Here is a 22406-nt window from a genome sequence, read left to right as displayed (position 1 = left end):
TTAATATAGAAAAAAAATAATTCAATGTAAATGAAAAAGAAAGCCAGTAAGCTTTCAAGGTAAAACTATACAAATAATACACCAGCAATGAAAGGCTGAAGCTACTACTCTGCTTTTCCTTCCCATTTTTGTTATTGGCTCTTTCCTTGTTATTCCTTTTGTTTTACAAGTTTCTTCCTTGCAGCTGGGAATGTCATCTTACAAATGAGGAAATCTTATTTCAGATTCTGGGACTCTTCCTCATGGCTGACTATCCAACAGTCCCTGAGCCAGAAGAAATCTATGCTGGCATAAAAATACTATGGCCTCTAGCAAATTCTACTACTTGTAGGCAAAATGCTGGCAAATGGTGCTGTTCTTCTTTATGGTATGCAGGCAAGGATAGAGGTTTGATTGTTCTATGCTGGTTTCCTTACCTTCCCACTCAACAGCACCAGTAGTGGAAAACCATCCATCAGTCACTGTCCTTAACATATGATGCACAGAATGGTGCTATCAGTAGTCTCCTTGTGCATCCTGGTTTACTGCTATTCCAGAAAAAGAGGGCTAAATCCAGGTTCAAAATCATCCTGAGAACTAAAAGCTGAGGGGATAGCTGTGCAGTGAAGTAGGAAAGAGAAAGGACTTTCTATCTTCTACTCCTACTCTTTCCACTCTTACTATTGGTCAGTATTTCCACTCAGGGGATTGATTCAGAGATTGGATGACCAGAGAGGCAGAGGTCAGTCTGAAAGATCCAACTACTACCTGTCATCTGAAGCAGGATGCTCTGAAAGACGGTGATAGGTAACTGGAGGGAAGGAGCGTCTGTCCAGCCAAGAATAGTAAACTGATGCTGGACTAGTTTGACTACCTAGAGGCCACCTGATTGTATCACATGATTGATAAAATGTGTCACATTGCTATGCACCAAGGTTGACTTAGGAATTGGCTAGGTATAAGAGGAAGGTATCATGAGGACCCAGCAAAACAGTGGAAGTTGCTGAGATACTTTTCTGTTGCAGTTAGATGCAAATGAGGAATGATTCTTGCTAGTCATCCGACTTCTCAGTGACTCATTTTGCTCTTCGATGCCTCTCTGGTCAGTTTTTTTTGTCAGCAATCTTTTTTTGATTAGTCAAAAGTAAGAAGCTTTCCCTTACTGATCTAAACTCATTCACATTGCAAAGTGGATTTTCTCTATAATGGATGTATATCCTTTTGCATTCTCAGAAACGGATTCATTTGAACACCAGTACCTAACCACAAAGGAGCATGGATCATGACTTAAGTGCAAGCTAAGCAGGAAGTCTCCTCTGTAAAAACAGCAGTGTAGAAGGAAGCGCACCCAATTTGGTTTCCTGAAGTTTTGCTGTGTTGTCTTATCATGCTAGGGGGATGATCTTGGAAGTAATAAGTTGAGAATGCACATCCAATATGTTGAATGCATATTGAAGAAAGCTGGACTGGAAGAAGATGAGCCTCGGTGGTGCAGTGCTTAGAGGGCTGTACTGTACTGCAGGCAACTCCTGCTGACTATTAGCTGTTCAAATCCCACCAGGCTCAAGGATAATTCAGCCTTCCATCCTTCCGAGGTGGGTAAAATGGGGACCTTGATTGTTGGGGGTAATATGCTGACTATGTAAAACCGCATAGAGAGGGCTGTAAAACACTAGAAAGTGGTATATAAGTGCTATTGCTATAATTTAAAAATTGGAGGGAGAAAGATATAGCTGAAAATAATCTACAAATCTAGGAATGGAAGTAAAGTGAAAACTTGGCACTAAGGGAAAATATAAAGATCAAAATCATGATACAGCCACCAACCTTAGAATTGAAATGAAAATACTGAAGTGATAGACAGGTTCTGTTTTTTAGAATCAACTATCAATAATAAAGGAAACAATAGTTAAAAAATATGTCACTTGGTAGAGTAATTGTGAAGACCTTGGAAAAGAGATTCAAATGCTGTGATATGTCCAAACCTACAAAGATCAAAATGGTGTAGGCATTGACATTCACTATCACTGTCTATAGAAGTGAAAATTGGACTTGGAAGAAGCAGAATAGAAAGAGTATGGGTACTTTTGAAGTTTACTGCTGGAGAAGACTCCTGAGGATGCCATAGATGGACAACAAACCAACTGAAATTTCTTACTCAAGGCAGGAATGAACACATTCAAATTATCATAATTTGGACACATTACGTGATGACCTAGCTGTCTGGAGAAATCTATAATGGTGAGAAAGGTGGAAGGAAAAAGGATGAGCCACAAGGTAAGTGGTCTTAATTCAAGTGGTGATGGATGCATAGCTGGAAGACCTGAAGATTGGGGACAGTTTGACATGGAAAAAGATGTCTCTAAGGATCGACACTAACTTGATGGCACTCAAACAAATAGTGCAAATGAATTGCATTGGCTTGGGTGATAGTGGTCAAATATTCAAATATGTGAAGAACTATCATCTATAAGACAGAAGAGGAAAAAGGACAAGAAACAATAGATTTAAAGTTCAAGAAAGCTGATTTTAGTTGAGCATCAGAAAAAAAATTCCTTACAGGAAGAGCTGTTCAACAGTAGAACAGATTGTCTTGGAAAGTACTTAAACAGAGGCTGGATAGTCATTTGTCATAGATGCCATAATGATTGATTCCTGCACTTAATAGGGACTTGTACTAGATGATCTTTAAAGCCCCTTTCAACCTTACATTCTATAATCTTAGGATTTTATGAATTTCTGCTTGCACAAGGTAAAGCAGCCAAAATGATATGAATCACAAAGATACTGTGAATGGTACAATATGTAATCATGTTGCATAAAAGCACTCATCCTCATCTCTCTCTAAAAATCCCACAAATATGCTTTGTACATCACTTTTAAGTTGCTTATGCTATTGCTTTTCTCTAACATATATATGGGTTTAGTGCTCTTTTGAAAAAGTGCTAGACCAATATTTTTTAGAGAACAATATAATCTGGTTCTAGGTTCAGTTTGTCAGGATTTGAATAGGATTATTTTTTTAAAGTCTGCATTATTTATTAATTACAGTAACATTTGATTTACTTTGCTTTCAGTTCACCTGCCAAGCTAAGAGGCAATCTGGCTCACCAATGCATGTTTGCATCACAGATGAATCCCCTTAGAAATTAACTGAAATGACTTATTTGAAATGAAAGCAAACATTTTGCCCATAACACAGTCTGAATGGCATCCACCCTTTGTAGACAGTAATTGAGTTGAATGTGGAGTATGATAGCAAAATTAAAGAAAACTGGAACAGCAAGTTTTAGGAGTCTTGCAAGCTGTGATAAAGGCTTTAAAAATGCCTGTAAGAAAAATAAGCAAAAACTAGAGAAAAAAACCCCTCGGTGTTTATAATAATGTTTAAAATTGTTTTAGTAATATATTAACATAGCTACAAAAATAACTGGTGTATCTTGATAAGAAGGTAACATTGCCACCAGAAATGATGTTTGTATCACAACTTCAGATAAATGACAGCCTGGAGAATGAAATAGTACAAATAACACACTGGTAAGTCTTGCTTTAAATAAATGTGCTGTAAAATTACTATATGTGCATTGCTTGGGGTTAACAATACACTGTAGGTTGATTATATCACTACAGTTTTGTATTTTTCAATAATATTAGGGGTATTTGGTAAAATGCCCTCTCGTGGCCCCAACAACTTCCCCCACTAGTCTCTCATTTCGTTTGATTTTTTTTTCCTTCCTTGACACTTCATTTTGTGATTGCACTCCAGAGCTACAGTATGGACATATATACAGAAATTTTGCCCAAGAGGAATCACTACTAATTACCTTCACAGTACTGCATTTATGCAGTTCAGAAAATTGTTTATAAAATCAAATTTGCTCAGAACATAATCTTAAGTACTGGAGAACAAAGAAAAAAAATAAAGTGGGTAATTATACACTTCCCTCCAGACTACTTTGGATAGAAAGAAAGAAGTAAAAGTAAAATGAACAGAGTGAGCTTCAAGTTTATCCTTGTCTACAATACATTGGAGATAAATATAATACTGTTGTAGGAATTCATGAAGTCAAGTAGTCTTACCTATGGCTTGAATTTCATTTGTTCTAACAAAACTGATTTATTCTCAGTTTGTTACATTGAATGAAGAACAAACTGTAGTAAACCCAAGAAGAGAGAAGACTGTAAAAGTTATTAAGTTCTGAGATAAACTTGATTTTATACATATACTTATAATGAATCCCAAATGCATTTTTCAGAGTTGTTATATTAACCATGCTTTCTTTTTCTTTTTTTAAAGTAGAGTGAAACATAAAAAGTATTTTATGGAAGAGAAAATCTTGGTTATCACTTCCCTAATATTGAACAGGCTACTATTCCAAAAATCAATAATAGGGGAAATTAAATGTAAGATATTAGAACTTTCCCAATTATGATTCAAGAGGACATTAAAGAATGAGGCAAAGATTGAATAGTTTTATGCTTTGTGCTATAATGAAACACAGACAACATGGAGGACAAAATAACTGGAAAAAGTATGTTATATATATATTTTTAGATAAAAAAAAAATCAGTAGATTCAAATGAGTATATTTACATCATTTCAGAATAGTAGTAATAGAGGGAATACAAAGAAACTACAGTAAGTTGCTAGTTTATCACAGATACTTGGAAGATGAGTTTCATTCCAGAATATTAACCTGACTGACCTTATCCCTAAGTACCACATTGCCAAGAAACAGCTAAATAAAGAAGTGTTGATTTCAAGGAAATGGACAGACTGAATAGCTGCCAAAAGTATTGTGAAGGCTCAAGAGTTTGGTTGCAAACACAGTATTTGGAATGTAGAGTTTTCAAGTTCTGCTCAGTTGCTGAAGAGCAACTCCTTTGTTTATGTTACACTGCAGGACAGAGGCAGGAGGAAAAACTGTAAAGTACACAACAACCAGGTAGAAGCCTCTGGGTCCTCTTGTTTCTAGCTGCAACAAGACTCATGTCTGTCCAGCTTTCTCTCAGAACCGTGTAGAGAAAACATAGTTCTAGGGTGGCAACAGGTATACAAAATATAAATTATAGGTGAGTAAAAGGCATTCTCAGTGAGCTGACTGCATTCATTCCCATCACAATCCAAATAAGTAATTATCTCTTGGATACACATGTTGTGAAGATCATACATACTGTACCTTTGTTTCCCAACCATTTTTTTTTTGCCTGTCTAAGCCAAATATGATATAAGTATATTGTATAATTAGTGTGGGAATGCATCAAAATGATGCATGTCTGGTATTTATTAATGTTGGGAAATGGCACTAGTATACAGCTCAAGTCCTACAGGCAAGTTGCATAAGATTTAAACAGCTTTAAACTGAATGTTTAACTAGGACAGCATTGCTACCAAGGAAAAGTATAGTAATGAGATGCACAATTCTTGCAATTCTATTTCAAGTAAAACACAATCATAATTCTCTGAAGAACTTTTTTTGTTGATAGCATCTTCACCATTTGCCATGTTCTGATCATGCAAATATAACACTCACAATTGACAGTTTTATATTTGAATTCAAAATAAAACCATTCGATATCACACAATCAGCAATGTGCAAAAAATAATTATGGATGCCAGTTCCAAGCTTTTAGAGGTTCTTGCAGTTCTACTTCATTGTGTGTAGTATATCAATCCAAATACAGCATATCTGCATGGATCTCTATTCATCGTACATGGGAAATGTCAGAAATCTGCTATTACTGCTGTTGCTGCTACTACTACAGTATAACTTTTGTGCTAACGTCTCCTATAAAAAAGAGCCGGAGGCTCTTTTGGATGATCATTTGTGTATAGGTGGGAAATAGCTAAAAATGTAGCTAAAAATGATAACTTTCCAGTAATAGAACTGAACACCCTCACAGTGAGATGGCACAAAGCCATACCTGATGGCAGTATTTTGCAACTTTTGATAGGCATAGCAATGCTTGCAGTGTAGCTTGTATCAATCAGCTGAGAAGCAGCAGTGTATAGTCAATCTGCCTTGTCTAGAGTTTGATTATTTGGAGAGTCAACTGTTGGGTAAGCAAGTCAATTCCAGAAGCTATTGCATCATATTCTTCCTCAGGGTGCTCTGGAGTGTGGCAGATAGGGAAAACAAATCTGTGGCCCTGCCACTGACTCAAGTATTTCATAGTTCTCTTGGGAAAAAGCTGCCCTCCCTTGCATTGGTGCACCTAAACATCTGCTATTGTTTGAAGTGTGATTTCAATGACATTGATACTTCAGCATGTCATAATCTACTGACCACAAGGGGGCAGTGGGTGTAAATAGTTAAGAATTTACTATGTCTTCTCTTTGTCACTCTGCTTGCTCTTTGTCTAAGATATTGTTAATTTCATGCCACTTCCTTCTGCCTTTGTTCTCAGGCACACATGCACAAAGTATATGCACTGTGGCTCTTCTCCTGGGAGGTTTTACCTTTCTGAAGGTATTTCCTTAAATAAATCCACCGCGGTAGTTAGAAAATCTGCTTCACCAATCGGTGCTCAGATTCCACAATTTCATGAGTTCTCATGTGCAACTTCCAGCAACTGTACCATAAATTGACCATTAACCTTTTTGCAATGGAATAAAAGGTTTATTGAACACAAACTGATCTTGATTGATTGGAGGGGTAGGGTACAGTATTAAGAGATAATTTGAATGGAAGTTACCTGGGCTGCCTTGGATGATACATTCTAGCAATTACTGCAGATTATTTATGCACATTCACATAGATGCACACAAACACACATACACACAATTTATATATAATGTCCATGTTTTCCAGGGAGACTGATTTAGAGAAAAAGTTGAAGGAAGAATCTTCAGGTCCATTCAATTTAGCTTAATGACTCCGTGTCTAAAATCCAGAGCTTCAGGACAAAACATTCATACTTGAATTCACTCGTGTAACAGTGTAGTAAAGCACTGTGACTAAAAATGCTATTTTACTTGTTAACAAGGCAGTTCAGCTTTCCTAGAGGCAAAAGGAACTTCCTAGACTTTCTAAGTGGGTTGTCTGTTGCAGAAGACATAGTCATTTTATTATTAATATTATAATAAATACTCTTAGGTTTTTACTTTGTATTAATCTGTGATGTAATGCATCTAATCAATGACCTGGAAGAAGGCGTTTAATACTAATGCTTGTCATTAAATAATACAGCGGAACTTGTGCACTACACTGTCCATCAGTAACAAAAACTTTATGGACCCCTTAGACCTTCTACATAAACCTTTTGATCCAAACTGGAACTGCATTCAGCGTTTTTCAATAAACCAGGTATTATACAGCAGATGGTGCCTTTCTGGTGAACAGGCAGAAAACAAGCATTTAAGTATGTTCTCATCACATTATTATACTTCACAAATTATGCAAAGAAAATATATTTCACTTTCAGTTTATGCTTGCCTTTCTTCTTTTAAATAAAACACTTTGTCATTATTCCCTTAATTTCCAACGTTCAGGCTACCATTGCCATTACCACTGTTGCTAAGTCATCTCATGAATGCACAAGGATGGCATAAAGGTAACTGGAGGTTTTGCAGAAGTACAAAGGAAATTTAAAGAAAAAAACTAGTGGAGAAAATTATAAAAACCAGCACAATGGTTCTGCTAAGCATGGAACAGTTATTGGGAAGGATCAATGAGGAATTTGTTTGAGAAAAAGAAAGGAGCAGGCATTGAATATAGCAAACTATTATTTTTGCTTATTTAGCTCAATCTCTACCTATTCTCAAGTTAATTTCTGCATAGATTAGTTTCTGAATGTTTCGTTCCTAGGCTAGGTAACATCAGCAGCAGGATTTGCTTGTTTTATTCTCCTTAGCTTATTAATGTCTTATGTGACAGTGTGGTCAGTTAGTTGGTTATTCGTTTGGAGTTATATTTAAATTCTGAGCAGCTGATTGGTTCTCTTATTGATTGGTTGTTCAAAGGGCCTGGTTTCTTACATATTCATATGCTGGATCTAGATCAATAAACTTGTTAATTGCTCTTTTAGTAGAATACCAGGCTTCAATAAATTTATGTGTGTGGGAGGTATTAGCCTGGCCAATGGTTTTTGTTCCTTCCCAATCAAATACCTCATTGCCTAGTCAAAAAGAACTAATGAATAATAAAAATTTATTTTATTACTTTTGCTTTCAGGATGTGCTTTTTCATGTGTGCTGTGTGTCAATTGTTTTTAAGATTCAATGGATCTGTGGCTTGATTTGAATAGAACTGTGCATGTTTAGTGCATTTTTTGTTAACAATACAGGAAATCAATTTGTGTGCTTTTCTGTGCGCAAGCATGTGAATATAAATGCATTCTACAATCTTTATTACTTTATTTTAGATTTACTTTACTTTAGATTTCCCTTTCTGTTCATTCTGTAACAGATTTAAGTCAGACTCATTTTCTTCAAATTAACAGGAAATGACAAATTCCAAAGATTATAATTTAAATGAATGTTCAAAGAGATAAATTGATAGTAAAATGGAGACCAGAGATCTATCACTTTGCTATTTCTTTACTTTTCCATGTCATATATGTATGTATATGTGTGTATGCATACACACACACACACAGAGCTTTTCTAAAAACAATACAAGTGATACATCATTTTCCAAACGGAAGGAATGTGCTTCATCTCAGATATCTTCACATAATGGAGAGTTTATTAAAATCTTTCTAAACTTAACATTACAATATTTAAACAAGTGTTCATTTACTAAGGAAGCTTCTTAATGAATTTTAGTATTCCATCTTATGTATATTCAGAGCATTGTTCAGGAGATAGAATTTTTACTGTCCCTCTTATAAAAACTTTCTTTTCTCAAATAAGAAAAAGGCCAAAGATTAAAACCAACAAACCATCTGCTTCATCTTCATAATTGTTTCATGCATATTTTCTTATATAATTCTTACATTGTATAATAGTTGTGTTAAATTCTAAATATCTATTTTGAAAAAAAATATATTAATACATCAGGTCAATATATTAGAAACATTAAATTTGATTTGCAAGATGCAAATCAATGCTACTGTATTAAATTTCCTGGTTTACCCTACCATTGATATTAATATAATCTACCAATATACTTGCAATAATTAACTTAAATTTGCAGATTTGAGTCCCTTATAAGCTCTGACCTTATAAGGGACAGATCATTCATCCGAACTCCAATCATCTTTGGAGGAGCCTAGTACATATTTCAACACCCGTTTGTATGATTGGCAATTTGAGATATTAAAGCTACAAATAAATTGTTTTAATGATTTTTGTAATCTCTGTATCATTTAATACTACAAAACCTTTTAAAGTAGAGCTCGGATATGAACATTCCATATCCAATATAGTATTATATCTCATATCACTGTAATTTGTATAATTTGAGGGATTCCATAAAATATACTTTCCAATTACATAAAGCAAAGGTAGGCATGGGAAAAAATAAAAGTACAAGAATCTTGGAGCTACTCTGTCAGTTGATTAATGAAATGAAAAGCTAGTGAAAATCAGATTATACAAGAATTAGGATATTTTTCTCAACATGGACCATGTAGAGTTAAATTAGATTGTTCAGTAACTATAGTATATAACTAGGATGAAGAATTATGTTTCATTAAAAAAAGAACATAAGGGAACTGGCATTTTAGCCATCCAACAGTCTGAAAATTCAAGAACTGCTTTCTCCCAAAGAAGATACATAAAGGAAATATATGCCATTTCTACTCATTTCTAAAATAACCCTCATGAAAACATTACAGTGTCACTTCCTGCCCCCCAAAAGTTATTGCTGTAACAAATTGTGCAATTTATTAGGAACCTGTTTCATTTTATTTTTTATTCATAATTACTGATTTCATCTGATGTTCTATGAAGCCCCTAGTTTCTTTTTTTAGTAGACTAAAAGTATTGAATTATATTGCCTAAAATAAAATCAGCAATCTTATTGTAGAGTGTTAATTTTAAATTTGATTCCAAATTAATAAATTAGCACATTCTTGACAAAATATAACAAGCAGTTTGTTATTATTTTCTTTTAGGAAAATAATCTTTTATTCTGTACTCACTCTGGCCTACAGCCTTGGAATTTCAGTTCTTTATTCCTATTTAAATTAACCTGAGTAATATTGAATAAGAATGACTTTTAGGTAGAAAAATAGCAAAAAAAATGTTCAAATTGCCCTCAAAGCTTATGACAATTCCCCCAAACCCCAGAACTTCCCCCCAAAATACCAAACTTTGCATTGCTCCATATTTGAAGCTTTATCTCATGCCCATAACTCCAGTTAAGTAGGTAGTACCTGATGTCCTTGTAGGCTAAAGTAGAATGTAAATGGTAGAATGACCTAGAGAATATGTTATTGTATCAATACAGGATTAACAAAGGATTACTTTGAATTTTCAATTTCTTTGGGGTATGCCACCTTTTGCAAATATATTTTTGAATATTAAATTGTCCTTCATTTTCATGCTGGTAATATTCAAGATTGACTCTTCCACACTATAGTCTTGCATTTAGTGCATGCTGCCTTCAGTTCTTAAGATGTAGGTTCCTACCAAGACTAATTATGGGGAAATGATTTTATATTTTCTATTTTAGTTGACTTTTCATTTGAAATGTTTTTAAAATATTTCAAATTGGAAATTGGTGGTTTCTTTAACTAGATCGCTTATGCTGCTTTGAGTGTTTTACAAGTTTTGAAGGAATTAAAAGAACTGTTTGAAAAAGATCTTAGCCACAAGCATACATTCTAAAATATATATTTAATTTGGCTAAAATTCTCATCAACTGAATGACTACCACAGAGAATTATTTAAACAAGAGAGTAATAACTGTATAGATCTGAACAAAACTGTTTTTCTGTGTCATATTATTTATTATATATGTAGATATATACATAATTTTGTATGTATTTATTTTGTCATGTTTATGTAATGTATATTGGAGGTGGTGACTTTTTGAGAGCTGTATGCAATGACATTTCATTTTAATGTATACCAATTAGTGTACATTCAAAGTGATAATAAAGTTATTCTACTCTATTCTATTTTAACTTGTAGTTGTCTCATTTGAATCTATACTTGGACTCTGTGGAGTGCTTCTCATACTGGATGAAGATGTAAAAATGGCAAGTTTTCCTTCTCTCTGCATCCACCATCTCCCAAAGGAAGCTGATCTGGATAGCTATAACAGCATGAAAACTGCTACTAGATACTTCAGATAAAGAACAAAAATGTGACCTTAATGGATTTATCAGAACAGCCATTTCTATGTTAACTTGGGTTTCATTTCAAAGAATTGCATGAAATGTAGACTCAAACCCTCAGTCAAGTACTTTTTACTCACTAAAAGTACTTTTTAAAATCAAAATTTCTTTAGCTTGAATCTACTTGGCAACTGTCAGCAACAGGTTACATTGTTTTTATAAACAATTCTATTGTGTAGAAGAGACTCTCTGGATCCCACTTAATGTTACCTGAGAAATATATGTTAAATTGAAATTGTTCACTAATAATTAACCAGAGCAGATGGTTAATCCAATAGTTTTCTTTAAACACTAAATGCTTTAATTTCATCCAGTTTGTTAGCATGGTGGCCTTAAGTTTTTCACCATAGGGTGGCCACTTTTATTTAAGTTGGACCATATGTTAAGTCACCTCAATTTAAGTGTTATCTGCTTGTAGAAATAAGGCTCCTTTGACAATCTATAGCTACCCAAGAACTGCTTGATACACAGGTGTCACCTAAAATGTTTGCTTCTATTGTAGATTCCCATACCAATATTGGGATGGTGGGGTGTGCTTAGCATGAAGCAAAGACTGGGAAGAAACGTAATAATGGTGTTCAAATACTTGAATGGTTATCAGATAGAGAAAGGGCAGAATTGTTTAGAGTTCTTCCAGAAGACAGGACAAAATGGATCTATATAAATAAATTTTGACTGCACATCTTAAATAAAAGTGTTTCTGAATAGTAAGAATGTAATGGAAGAAATTGGTACCTTCTTCTTTACTGTAGGCATTGGGCAGTTGTCTGATGAAGATACTGTAGCAGTGGATTGGCAATGGGATTAGATTAGATGATCTCCAGTCTCCCTTCCAATTTTTATACTCCAAGAAGTATGTACAAACTTTGCTATCTCTAAAAGACTGGCAGGCAATAAACTTGCTAAAAGATTACTGTACCTATTTCTGCAAAACAGTAGCCCTTATATTGAACTATTTTATCTACCAAACAATAGATTATGAAAATATGAACACTCAAATCACAGAAGTAGAAATCTTTTACAACGCATACATATAAATATATCTTATTCACCCATCTCAGATCTAGATGTGAATCTATTTCATCTATTGATGATCACTTTCAATTTTATAAAAAATAGATTTGAGTGTTTAAAAAATCCTTTGCCATACGTTTAGAAAATTAAATTTTAACAATTTAAACATGGATTTGGAATGTAATATTTAAATAATATATTCTTTTTAACCCATGTGGCTTTTCTTTTCGTATAAGCTTGGAGTTTTGATCAAATGCCTGCTTTCCTTTGTGCAAGACAGGAAAATGAATAGTAAATAACATGGGGTATTAGATTTTAAAAGATGGGAAACAAACTAGATATAGCTACCTATTCTAATATATTTCTATTCTTATAGAATTGTCTTTCATTCCTTTTTGTTTCACTAATATTAACAATCACCAGCCAATCGTAGTTAGAACTTAGTACACTTTTCTACAATTATTCTGTAAATCATTCAGAAAGGTCATCTAAGAGCAGAGGAATCTGGGAGGGAACACACTTCAATCTATTTTCCTTCCATGTACATGCAGTTTCAAATATAAATACAGAAAGAAAACTCCAAAGAAAAAAGTAACTGAGGGAGGAAAAAGTCATGAGTGGATTGTAAACACTGAAATGATTTTTATAGCTTTAATGTGCTTTAATGTATGTCAAAAATGAACTTTAAAAATTAAGACAATATGCATTTATGAAGAAAGGGTAGTTGTCCTCAAGATTTTCAGATCTATTTGTATCAGTACAGTTTTGCTAATTATAAAATAAGGTCCAGTTAGTCTTAATAAGAAAACCCAACTTATTTTTCCATAAAAAATATGTACTTTTAATATTTTAATAATATTAGAGCTAACAACATAAAGCACCAGATTCATAGCAAAAGAAGCCATAATGAGTTTAGCTACTCTGAGGCCAGAGTATGGAGGGTTATGACCACAGTATTAGTCAGCATTGCTAAATGTGTTTGGAAATCTTGTAGGTTCAGTAATATTACTTTAAGCGATTATAAAAAAATAAAATAATTGTTCTTAGCACAGCTTTAATGTTGAGGATTGGACTTTCTCGTTCCCTTTATCTGATCCAGTTTATTTTCTTGAATTCCACGATGTATTTTTTTTTATGGAGACAATTCTAACTTTAATCAAAGATATCTTAAATTTAAAAACAGGAAACTGTAATGAACTACTAAAACACATACTTTTCAACAGATACACACTGATATTTGCTTTGAAATAAATCATTAACATCAAGTAATTCATCTTCATGGCATTCAAGTGAAGATAAACAAAAGGGGAAGATAATCTCACAGAAGTACAACTAGCAGAGATAATCAGGCTGTCTCAGACAATCAGCCGGAAAAGACAACACAATGTTGTTTGTAAAACAAAGAAGAATGTAGGTGAAAAGCATGCATCATTTATTCTTGCCAATTTAAATCTCCAATTATTTTTAAAATTTCAGAAATTAAATACCAATAATTTTCTGACAATTTATACTTAACTTTATACAAAATTACTATTTACTGAGCAACCTAGTTGTTGATAATAGTTCTCTAGTGTTAAACAGCATTCTACTCATGTTTCTTGCCTGTTCTCTTTTCAGTTATTTATTAGTCTATAATATGGAAAATTATATTAACTATATTACTGCTGCTATAATTTCTCCCTGGGGGCATATTACAAACATATATGTAAGACTTACTGTACATTTATAACTAAAGAGCTGTAGGTACTTTCTAACATTTTCTTAAGTTGATTGTACTAAATCACCATACTCACCCCCAAAACAAATCTTACATACTTGTCTCACATTTTTAATCCATATTTACTTGTTTCCAACATTGGGAAATGTTGGGAAGTTTATTTGGTTGTTCAAGCTCAAGCAAAAAGGAGTTCAGTTTTACCTTTCAGAGCTTGTTGGCTAATCATTTTTAAATGATTGATAAACATACCTGTAGATTTTCAATCTAATGGTATATTTGAAGTACGTATGTATTCCATTAAAATTATTTTCTGCCTCCATGCTGTCTATAAGCTTGAAGGAAGATAAAATATATCGGCAATGACTTGGTATATTTTATATCAGCCAACTTTACTGATGTAAAGAATATATATGTGTAGCATTATGTCTGGTATTGTATATATATGTGCTGCTTTTTCAGTGTACAAATGGATTTCTTGCATAATGCAAACCCAGTTATCAATAGTATGTCTCTTTGTTACATCTTTTCAGCAACATATATTCTAGTAACTAAACGAAAAGCTAACAGGCTTAGCAGAATACCTAATGTAATTCTTAACTTGAAATAATTTATCAGGAATAGAAATAGACCATTGTTCATCATGTCTGAAAAAGATAAAAAAATAGGCACACAGTATTTCAGTTTTATTTTTTAAGCCTGTGTCATCTAAACAGCTAACTGGAGAGAAAACAAAAGCCATTTGAGGAAATGGAAAGATAGTATTGAATAAACAGCCTTTATAAATGATTTGTTAGAAGAAATACCCTGGTTATTTCTATTGCACTAATAAGAAATTCCAATCCAGATATTCTATGATGGTTTAAGTTACTTTTTGAGTGCTGTTATAACTTTGAACAGTCACTATACAATTGATTTTAAGTCAAGAACTATCTGTATCAAAGAAAAAGAATGCATCTGACAAGGCGGCAAAATGAAAAGGCAGAAGTGTCTCAATGACCATCCTAGCCCAAAGCTGGAGAACTCTGCAGAAATTTAAAAAAAAACAAAACCAGCAGTCTCTATTGATCTATGATGTAGTGGGGAAGAGTATGCATAATGTTAGAAAAAAACTGCTATCTATCCAGCACTTAAATGATTAAGCTTTGCCTTAAACTTATAAGATCCATAAAGTACAACATCAAATACGTATACATCAACATCTGTCAGTATACTTTGTCAGTCAAATGAGTCAATCTCTATACAAAAAGAAGAAACAATACACATCCAATTATTAGAATTGTAACCTAAATAAAATGACTTTGATCATTTTCTAAGCAAGCTTTCCTCATTTTTCCTCCTTCTGAACTAGTACTGGGGCATAAACAAACTAAGTCTATAAATCTCCTGCAATAAGGGAGTTGTTGGTCTTTGGTGTACCCATACAGTGCAGTGTTTTGATGATTTTATTGTATAGGACGGAGGAAAATAAACCACCACCGTACTTTATCTTTTTTCCACATCTGAACTTGAAAACATTTTGCCTTGTTTTCAACCACTTTTCCTTCACTGCATAACCTAACAAAAGTTAAAGTACCCTCAAGAGAAGCCTGACTTCAGAGCCAGGATGGCCCTTGGACGTATTGTAGAAGTGACATATTGTGGACCTATTGTAGAAGAATTTTTCTCCTCGTCTTCTTTTCTATACCAGCCAAGAGCCACGAAATGCCCAACGGTCTCTTATCCAAACACTATCCAGGATCGATCAAGGGGCAGCCAGGTGTGGCCACTCACCGAGATTATAACCCCCCCCCCTCTCTCACACACATACAGAAGTTTACATCCTCTAAAGTGAAATGAACTTGATCCACAGAAGATCCGCCAGTCTTTGTGCGTGGCAAATTTTCTTTGGGCTAACTCGCCTACCACCCTCTTTGGAAACGCCATGTCACCACCGAATCGGGCTTCCTGAAGCAGCTTTCCCTCAGGATTTCTAGGCCCAATCTCGGACACCTCTGTGGCCCCATCCCTTCCCTAAAACCCTCCCCGGGGGTCCCCCCCTTCCCCTCCCCCAGGGTGGCTTCTAACCGTCGGGGGAACAAGGCAAACACGAAAGCGTCGGAACCACCAGAAACCGCCACCTCTTCTCGCAAAGCTCAAAGCCCTCGAAATCCACCTAACGAAAAACGCGCTTCTCCGGCTCCTAAGCGGCCACGCCTGGGAGGAACATCGTCGTTCGAGTTTCCGCGGCCGCGAACTGGAAAGCGACTGGAAAAGGCCCGCAGCCTCCCTTCGAGGGCTCCGCTGGTCCCTCGCTCGACCGCCCGTTTCCCCTCAGGCGCAGCGCCGCAGACTAACGGACAGCGCCGCTACCGTATTTCCTCGGCGCGCGGACGAGAGAGGGTTCCTTCCCTCCTCCTTCTCCGCCCAGGGCGGGTTCCGCCTTCCCGGCCGCGACTTTCCCGCGGGCCCTGGGAGAGGCGAAGATTTATCCCGCGGGGTGGAGTAACGCGCTGGGCCCGCCCAAGGCCGCCTCTTTCGCATTCCTTTCCGTAAACGGTGCCACAAGAGGAAGTCCCCGCCCCCCGAGCCCCGCCCCCCTCCCTCCGCCCACCAAGGGCAGAGCGCACGGGAGGCGCCGTCCCCCCTTCCTCCCCTCTCCCCCGGGAAGGTAGTTTTGGGCGTGGTCGCGCCGCGTAACGCTCTCGCGCCCCTGGCGCGTCTCCTTTACTTCCCTACCCGCTCGGTATGTGCTTCAGAGAGCCGCGCGCGGAACCCCGCCCTCTCGCCCCTCTTGCGATGGGCCGAACGCAGGCCTCCAGCTCCGATCTCCACCCTACCATGTTTGAACACAGCCGCCGCCAGCCCGTCACGGCTGACGCGGCGAGCACACGGCCGCAGGGCGCGTTCTATTTATGTTTGTGGCCGCTCGGTTTTGCATATGCCCGCCCCTTGCTCCTCCCCTCCTTTTGTGGGCCAGGCGGAAGGCTACCTCCCCTTTTGCCCGTATAAGGCGCGGGTGGGCGGAACCTGCAGCTCCGGCAACCTCTCGCCGCTTTCCTGGTGCCGGTTATAGAGTAAAACCACTTCCGCTGTCGGCTTAGAAGCGGCGCGATCATGGCGGAGCGCGGACAGCTCCCTACCCCCGCCAAGCGCCTCTGCTGCAGACCCGGCTATGGTGCCGGCTGCAGGCCGGGTCAGCGGGCGGGCGGCGTGAGCGTCGGCGTGGATGTCGGCCTCGGGGTCGGCGGGGCACTTTGCGTCGCGGGACCTTCGTCGGCCGCCGCTGCCGCTTCCTCCGCCGCCGTCGCTTTCCCTTCTGCCCTCGCCGCGGCTTATGCCGCCTTTGGAGTGCTGCCATTGGGCAAGACGCAGAGCCCAGAGTCCCTGCTGGACATCGCGGCGCGGCGGGTAGCGGAGAAGTGGCCCTTCCAGCGGGTGGAGGAACGGTTCGAGCGCATCCCGGAGCCCGTGCAGCGCCGCATCGTGTACTGGTCCTTCCCCCGCAGCGAGAGAGAGATCTGCATGTATTCTTCCTTCAACACCGGCGCCGCGGCCGAGGAGTCCTCCGCCGGCAGCGTTTCAGCCGCTTCCTCGGGCGGGGGGGCCGCCTCCGTAGCTTCCACGGGTCCCGCCGCCGGCGGCGCCTCTCTCGCCAGCGCCGGCTCCAACAACAGCGGCGGCAGCGGCGGGACCAACAACGCCTCGCCCGGCGGCGGTGGCGGCGGAGGCAGCGGCGGGACAGACCCCGCTGCCGACGAGAACCGCCTGCCCTTCCGCAGGGGCATCGCTTTGCTCGACGGCGGCTGCGTCGACAACGTCCTGCAAGTCGGTGAGTCATTCGGGCTTCGGTGGGTGGAAGCGGCGGCGGGAGGGTGATGCCATCGTTTCCCCCCCCCATGCCTCGCTTTGCTTCCCACCCCAGAGCTTCGGGTCACAGTCTCATCGGAGTCTGTCCCTCCCGCCCGCATTCTTCAAGCGGCCTGTCTTGGCTCATTCACCTGTACGGTCGGGCGCTCTCCTCTTGCTCCAGCCACCCAAAACGCCCCCGTGGACCTTTAAGTTTTCTTTATTCTCATTCCCTCCATCAGTTCCCTAAGAATACAGACTGGCCGGGCAGCTTCCTCCCCCCCCCTTCCCGGTAGCGTCTCTTCCTTTAAATCTCCTGTCTTGAGGCTCCTCCACGTAATTCCAATTTGTCTTTTTGCACTCAATCAAGCAACCGCCCTCATGTTTCTTGGGATTACATATTGTGTATTTAACAATATATTGTATGTTTGTTAAAAAGACATTCTTGAGCCCAGAACATTCTGATCCTATGCCGGTAGCTTGTTTTTGCTGTGCCAGCACCTCACAATTCCCACCGTTTCTCCTATATACAATCCGTACCAAGACTCATAACTGTTACTTTTATTTTTCTCTTTATTCTCCCCATTTTCCTCCCCCAAGTATCAAGGAGTATGAATGGCAATGAATCAGCAGGAGAATCCTCTGGGAAGCTTGGCAGGGAAAGAGGGAGGGAGAGGGAGGAAGAGTGTCTTTGGGATTTGCCAGGAGAGACTGTGAGCCTTTAAACAAAGACATTTCTAGGACAGCAGCACTTGAGAAGGAAATAACATCTAGCCTTGGTTTGGCACAGAGTCCTAGAGTGCTTTTGTGTCCAGCCTGCATCTCCAGGTTTTTGGTTTTGGTGTTTTTTTTTGTTTTTGTTTTTTTGTTATCTATGGCAGTGAGGGTAGGTCATTGGGTCATAAAGCTGTCAGATTGCTGATGAAACGAGGAAAGTGTGTCTGCGATGCAGGGGCGGGGAAAATGGGCTGCCAAGGAGAAACTGCTGTGCAGGAAGGCAAAAGCCTGCTTCAAGTGCTGCCAAATAGATCCAGGATGTAGTTGGTTTCTTTTTCTCTCATTCTGTCTTGCTGCAGAGCAGACGAGATTCTGCTGATTCCTTCATGAAATAATACTCCCCCACCCCCAGTGCTTGGGCTGTTCTTTCCATTCTTTCTCTTTAACTCCTGCTTTCTTTCAGTGGAGCTTTGGAGGTGGATTTCCATCCTATTTCTGTCCTTCAAGGAGATGAAGGTGGGGAGTGGTTACTTCTTCCATTTAAGGGGGTGCTAAGGGTCTGTAGGATGACTTCCCTTTCTCTTGTGTTTGGATTGGAAGGTTTGCCTCTGCTCCAAGGGCAAAATGGATAGATGGTTCCCTTTTTAAAACTTCCTGCTCAGGGCGAGGCAAGGCTGGCTGTGGTGCTCAGCCTTTTTTGTTGATTTTTCAAGAGAGTTATATTTGGTCAGTACATCTGTGATGGCTTTTTGGAAATTCCCTCCTTAAGAAGCTAGCATCCTTCGTTTTCATGTTTGTGTCCTTTTTAGAAAGATTTTTTTTTTCCTCCATGAAAAGGGGAAGCCAAACAAAAGAGCTTCTTTCATTGCTTTTCACTGTCTGCAAAATAGCAAGGAGCTGACAATGGGGAAGGCAATCTGGAGATGTTAAAGCTGCACAACTCTTATTTGCCCCCTGTGCAGATTTGCTCAGCTTCCTCTCTTGGAAATGTAAATGCAATCTATGAGTTTTGTGGGCTGCTTCTCCCCCAGTTTCTAACCGTCCACTATGTAGAAGTGATTTTTGGAAAAGAAAGACCATTCAGACTTTAAGACCTGTGTTTTCTTGGTATTTAAACATGTGGCTATTTCAGTTAAAATTGCCATCTGTGTTACTATGGGATTTATATCTATGTCCAAGCTAAAAGGTTAAGGCCAGCCTGAGTCAAAATGGAATTGTTGAACTGTAAGGCAGACCACATTCTCCCCATATTGCCTTTTTGCTTTTGCTGCAAATGGTTTAGCTTTGGGCACTCCTCTAAGTTCTAATTAACATTCCTCAAGACTTCTGTATCTATCTCTCTAGCAGAAGTTGGAGGCACCTCTCCATTTGTGGTGCCACCACTAGAACAGAGCCTCTTCTGGTTTGGCTGGTCTTGCTGAGAGCTCCCCCCCACCCTTCCCCGCTTGACTCCACTTGTAAGGGATGAGAAATGACAGTAGTGTATGTAGTGAGGGTTTCTTGGCTGATTACATTTAAGCTTGGAATTCACTGTGAAAATAAAGCCAAGAGGTGATAAATAAAAGATGCAATCTTCTCTGAGAGACAGACACCCAGCATGGGCTTAGCTTTGCTTGCTTTCAGCATTTAGAAGAGGCCTCATTAAGAAAATCCTGACAAGGGGAGGGGGAACCCTTGTGAAACATCAACAGGAGAAGAGAAGGGGTCTTGAATGATGCTGTCAAAGGCCAGTGCAGGGCCATATGCATTAATACAACTTGTGTCCACTGCTGCTTCTGGAACAATCCAGTAAATACTTCATGCTAAAAATGTACTTTCATTTCTTCCTTACATGACCTGTTTGGAAAACCTCCAGGTTAGAAATGTATGGAAACTTTGCCTTTTACAGCATTTATTTAAAATGTGACTTTATATGGGTGTGGTAAGAGAAAATATAACAAATTGGGAGGTTTCCCAAATCATGTATATGCATTACTGTATTTGTATGCTGTTCATTCCTGAGGGCTCTGAGGACTAACAGGAACAGCATACAATAATAATTTCCTGCAGTAAATGCTGGGCTTAATAGGATAAACAGAAAAACATTCACAGGTGAGCAGACTCTTGTAAACTGTCCTTTTCTTTAGATGTTGAATTCTATTATCATTTTAGAGATTATTGTTAAATAGGTTTAGATAATTGTACGGCTTAACCTTTAGATTCACGGGAAGCTGCCTTTGAAGCTGCTTTAACATAGCTCTTTGATTAAGAAAATTTTTGTATAAAAAAACCATTCTGTCATATTGTTCGAATGTATTGTGCACGGTGTATGACCAATTCAACTATTGGAATAGTTGCAGCTTGTTCAAATACTGTGCTGCAGAATGGCATAATTTCTGTGTAAACATTTTTAATGGTGGTTAATATATCATCAATGTTAAAGAATCTAACAGTAGTATGTAATACTTTGTGTTAGTCATTCAGTTTTGTTATCTGAAATTTAACAAAAACGCATTATAGGAAGTTCAGATTGTTGCCTCTTTCAACTTAGAATTTGTCCACACCACCTAGACTCTTTCTACAATCTGCCTGCAAATTCTAAGTATTAAACCTAGAACTTTTCTTATGCCAGGTACGAACTCTGTCACTGAACTAATCAAAATAAAAATTACTTGGAATTGTGATAAATGACGGTTTATATGCCATCTCTGCTATGAAAATGATTAATATATAATCCTGTAATCAATCTTATTGCTAAAAACCTGCATCATAATTAAATATATGGGAACACATTTAAAAATGTTTTTAATAGGCTAGAATTATGTCTCATATGAGATGGCCTGTGCTTCCATATTGTCTGAAATTTCATAGCTAGAATTTTTAAAATAAAAGGTAACACGTTTGTCAAACTTTGGTCAAGGTTAGTTGCCAATTCTATATAGAAAGAAGTCTAACAATTGCTTTTTAAAAAAATACATATTATTCTTAGTTCTTTAGTTCCTTGAATCTAGTGCATAGAGAGCATATCCATAGCTACTACTAAATAATCATAGTTGCATAAAAGCAATGTGTGAGAATTATTTTTTTAACCATATTTAGTGTTTAGAAGGAAAGAAATCGGAATATAATAAATATGGTATGTTTATCAGAAATCTAGATTTTTAAAATTATTTTTAATAAGCAATTAAGCTGCCTTTGTCACTGGCTGAATTTGACTGCAAAACAATTTAGCAACCACAGATTTTCCTATTTTTCAGAGAGCAGGATTTGCACTCTAATTTGCAAGGGTACTCTAAGAACAAACATTTTCTAATGTTTATAATAGATAAGCAATTAGCATGTCATTCTTTGTAATGAGAAGCCTCACAGTCACATTAAAAAATATTTAGTTTCTTTGAAGCTCAATCCTTTGTTTACAAATACACTTTTCTCCTTGGCTGGTGTTTTCAGTAAATAAAAATTAATTTAAAATTATTAATGAAGTAACCTGGACATAGAAACATCTGATCTTGGATTTTAAAGTTTGGTAGTTCTAATAATGCACTAGATATTTATTAGGAATTTTCATTCAGCTAGGTCTGTAGCTTGGTTTGTTTAAATAATTTAGTTTCCTGATTGCTCTTTTGGATATCAGCATCTATCTTTGCTACTGTGGCATGATATATTGGAGATGGATATTTCATGTCAGCAGAGCTGTAGATCGAGATGTGATAATTCCAGTTGTAGTTTCATTTGTTCACCTGTGTAATAATTGCTTCATAGCTGATGCGGTGAAATTTAAAGGAGCTTCATATATTTTGGAGGGAAAAAAATTGTAACAAGTGTGGATAAAACTACAGCCTGAGCCAGGTTTCCAATCAGAGCATATTTACATAAATACAGTATTGCA

General features: G+C 37.9%; 2 protein-coding genes across 2 annotated transcripts in view; one reads left to right on the top strand and one right to left on the bottom strand.

Annotated features, from left to right (window-relative positions):
• Positions 1-16861, bottom strand: part of SMIM15 (small integral membrane protein 15) — a 52294-nt gene extending 35433 nt beyond the window's left edge. The window contains exon 1 of the transcript XR_015742347.1: positions 16712-16861. The gene's annotated coding sequence lies outside the window, so the exon portion shown is untranslated. The remainder of the gene's footprint in view (positions 1-16711) is intronic.
• Positions 16862-17080: 219 nt separating this feature from the next.
• The window catches only part of ZSWIM6 (zinc finger SWIM-type containing 6), a 100922-nt gene continuing 95596 nt past the window's right edge, over positions 17081-22406 (top strand). Inside the window, exon 1 of the mRNA XM_026717078.2 lies at positions 17081-17804. Within this exon, the coding sequence (XP_026572863.1) occupies positions 17090-17804 (715 nt within the window). The 5' untranslated portion in view covers positions 17081-17089. The remainder of the gene's footprint in view (positions 17805-22406) is intronic.

Source organism: Pseudonaja textilis, chromosome 2 (assembly GCF_049901715.1).
Source record: "Pseudonaja textilis isolate UNSWEBS1 chromosome 2, rPseTex1.2, whole genome shotgun sequence".
Taxonomy (NCBI): Eukaryota; Metazoa; Chordata; class Lepidosauria; order Squamata; family Elapidae; genus Pseudonaja; species Pseudonaja textilis.
Note: the sequence above shows the minus strand (reverse complement) of the source record. Positions and strands in the feature narration are given on the sequence as shown.